This window comes from Otolemur garnettii, unplaced genomic scaffold (genome assembly GCF_000181295.1).
Source record: "Otolemur garnettii isolate 467f Iridium unplaced genomic scaffold, OtoGar3 scaffold00088, whole genome shotgun sequence".
Taxonomy (NCBI): Eukaryota; Metazoa; Chordata; class Mammalia; order Primates; family Galagidae; genus Otolemur; species Otolemur garnettii.
The window spans coordinates 8173985-8177679 of NW_003852483.1; the positions used below are offsets into that span (position 1 = coordinate 8173985).

At 37.8% G+C, this 3695-nt stretch overlaps 1 protein-coding gene across 2 annotated transcripts in view; it reads left to right on the top strand.

Annotated features, from left to right (window-relative positions):
- The window catches only part of IARS (isoleucyl-tRNA synthetase), an 83122-nt gene that overhangs the window by 28927 nt on the left and 50500 nt on the right, over window positions 1-3695 (top strand). For both annotated transcript variants that reach the window (XM_003795050.3, XM_023516237.1), the window contains exons 11-13: window positions 1692-1814; window positions 2565-2656; window positions 3312-3410. In XM_003795050.3, the coding sequence (XP_003795098.1) occupies window positions 1692-1814; window positions 2565-2656; window positions 3312-3410 (314 nt within the window). The remainder of the gene's footprint in view (window positions 1-1691; window positions 1815-2564; window positions 2657-3311; window positions 3411-3695) is intronic.

Below are 3695 nucleotides of genomic sequence, written 5' to 3' on the forward strand. Positions count from 1 at the left end.
TGGCTGGCGCCTTAGCCGGTGGAGCTATAGGCGCCGAGCCAACAATTTCTTAATATCATCTAATATCTGGTCTATATTTAATTTTGATGGAAGCATTCTTGATAATACTACTTAAAAAATTTTAGGAACTAGTCAGATATCAGTTGTTCATAATAACTTTATGATCTGCTGGTAAGGTTACTTCACTGATAGTAAATAATAAAAAGAGACCTTCTTGGTTTTGAATTGTAGTTTATATTTTCCTTTTTAAATGTGGGTATTTGTTATTAACTCCAGTTACACTTTATTTATCTGTCCTGAATACTATGTAGGTTACTGTTATAGAAGATTAGTTCTTTAAAGCAGAGCCTTTACCCCCAGTTGGTAATCATTTTCTGGCTTCTGCTGCTCTTGTCTTCACCAGGTGATGTGGTATGTAATCTCTGCTGAATCTATGCACTTGTGTATGTATCATGTTGAACATCACTTATTGTTCTGGCTCTGTTAAGGAATGTTGCTCTTAGCTTATTGCAGTGGTTAGGGATATTTGTTCCACACTCAGCTGTTCAAGTTGCTGTGTTTGGGGGCTTTCTCTGTCTGCACATGTGGTACCACACCAGGCAGTATCAACAGAGCAAGAGGTGAACACAGGTCCAGGTGGAAGTAGGTCAGCTTTTCTGTTTGTCTTGAAGTCAATGCTGAGTGTGGTTTCACTGACCTAAGACGGTCTCTTTAATTTTTGATTTAGGCAGCATAGTGCAGAAATGAAGACTGTAGACTCTGGAGTCAGGCTGTTTGGTTTTGAATCTTAGCATTACAACTTCCCAAGTGGACTGGTTCTTTGTGCCCCAGCTTTTTCCTCTGTAAAATGAGGGTGATTGCTAGTTTATGTGAGGAATGAAAGCCTCGCGTATTTCTCTGCCTTCCATGCGTGATTGTTGTGAGATTTAAATGAGCTAGTGTAAAGTGCTCAGAGCATTCTCTGACATAGAGCTTTGTGTTTTCTCTAATTTTTAACCTCTTCAAAAATATATTCCTGAAGTATCTTGGTGTAACCAAGGTAAACTTTGGCACCTAAGGCCCAATTTACTTATTAGAATACTTTGGATTTAAATCTGTGTTGTCATTCTTTAGGGTATGCCTTGACAAGATGTAAATCCATGTGTTTGTTAAGCATCATATGTTCATAGCATAACATTATATGATACTAAATAGACCGTGTCTTAAAAGTTCTGTGTTCTTTGTCTTTTCAGGTGTGCTTCTACTAAATCAAATTTGAGTTTGTTTTTAAACATTCACATGAGGGCAGTGCCTGTGGCTCAAAGGAGTAGGGCGCCAGTCCCATATGCCGGAGGTGGCGGGTTCAAACCCAGCCCCCCGCCAAAAACTGCAAAAAAATAAATAAATAAATAAATAAACAAACATTCACATGAGCCATCTATCTTCTTACTTAGTGGGTGCTTTGCTATATGTGAGGGTTTGTGAAATAATGTTTGGGAAGACTGATCTAATCCCTATCCAACTATTAGATTCTGATTCTGTGAATGGTTCTTGTGTCATCTTCAGTTAAGAGGATAAAGTTCATTGGATGTATATGTCAATATTGAAAATTTGTCTCATAAATCTACCACTTCATATTTTCCTCTTTCCCACATCTGTGCTTAGATTGTTTTATTCCACTCTCCTACTCTCCCCACTTTGCCTTTTTCCAGGATGACTATCGGGTTTGTATGGAGTTCAACATTATCCAGAAAGACTCATTACCTGTTTGCCCTGTGGATGCTTCAGGTTGCTTCACAGAAGAAGTGACACATTTTGCAGGACAGTATGTGAAGGTTTGTAATTCATATGATGTAGAAGGGTTTCAGTCTCCTATTTTTTTCATCAGTTTTTCTTAAGAGAATTCATACAATTTCTAATTGAACTCCTTTATTTATAATTGTAGTACAGTTCTTTTAGGAAGTTGTTTTTATTTTTTTTTAGCATATAAAATCAGCAAAATTAGGTAGTATCAGTCATATTCAGAGGATCTAGTACAACAGTTCTCAACCTGTGGGTCGTGACCCACAGGAACTGTATTAAAGGGTCGGGGCATTAGGAAGGTTGAGAACCACTGATCTAGTATATTTTCAGGGGTAGGAATCAGAAAAACTAAGATCCAGTTTATATTTTATGAATCAACTTTGTGACCTTATGGTAATCATTTCTAATTAAAAACTTCACTGCCTTAAATGTCACAGAATGTACCTGAAAGGTATTGAAAGTTATACAGTGTCTAAAATATGGGCAATATTTTAAAATGTTTTGAGACAGAGTCTCACTATGTCATCCTCAGTAGAGTGCTGTGGCATCACAGCTCACAGCAACCTCAGACTCTTGGCTTAAGTAAGTCTCTTGCCTCAGCCTCCCAAGTAGCTTGGACTACAGGCACCCACCACAATGCCCGGCTATTTTTTTGTTGTAGTTGTTGTTTAGCTGGCCCTGGCCAGGTTGGAGCCCACCAGCCTGAGTATATGTAGTAAAATTATATTGTTACTTAGTATTACAGCATGTTCTGATAGCTAACTTTTAATTTTTTTGAAAAGGATGCTGACAAACATATCATAAGGACCTTAAAGGAACAAGGGCGACTTCTTGCTGCCAGCACCTTCACTCACAGCTACCCTTTCTGCTGGAGGTGAGAAGAAATAAAAACGATGTTGGAGCAGAGCTTCCATTTTCTGGATACATTTACTGTGTGTGCCCATTCCGTCATATTTATGGTTTTCAACTCACTTATATCCTTTAGAGTTAGTGTTTGCAAATTGGCTTTTTATGTCATATTTAGGAAAGTCTTATGGATGCATAATGTTGTCTCTTTCCTCAGGAGTATGACTAAAATAGACATTACAAATCTATTTTGTGTTGTACTCATTTTTCATAGGATGACAAACCCCTGTAAAATCTTGTAATGGAATTTATTGAGAAATGTAATGGGATATCAAGTTTTACTGTAAGATCATGCTGTAAAGATGTGGGTGAAAATGGAATCATAATAGTTTCTACGTTTCTTTCTCTCTGCTAAAGTTGGTATCATTTCCCAGACAGTTGTCATCAGCAGAACTATATTTTTCTTTATAGTCTTGTTCTTCTATTGCTTTTGCCTTGCTTGATATCATGGAGGGAGATGATTGATTTTAAAAACTTAAAGACCTTTGTATCTATAATAAAAATGAATATTAGTAGAAGGCCAAGTAGGTGGGGTGCTGCCAATAAGAGATTAAAAGTCATTTTTACTCTGGTGATTGCGTGTCTCAGCCTGATCAGGTTCATCTGAGTTTTTGCTTCCTTAGGTCAGACACTCCCCTCATTTACAAAGCAGTACCCAGCTGGTTTGTGCGAGTGGAGCTCATGGTGGAACAGCTGCTAAGGAACAATGACCTGTGCTACTGGTGAGCAGTAAGCTGTGTTTCTCCCCTACCTATCTTTGTTACATACTTAGTATGGTTTATATCGCCCAAATTACAATAATTTTAATAGCCATCTTTTATTGTATATTGTAAAAGCTGTATTTTATTCTTTGTGCTAAGGAATATAAAATAATTTTAATAATGTTACATAATATGCTGAGCTCTGTGGTCCAGCCCTATAATCCCAGCACTTTAGGAGGCTAAGGCAGAAGGGTCACTTGAGGCCAGGAGTTCGAGACTAGCCTGGGCAACATAGCAAGAACCCAT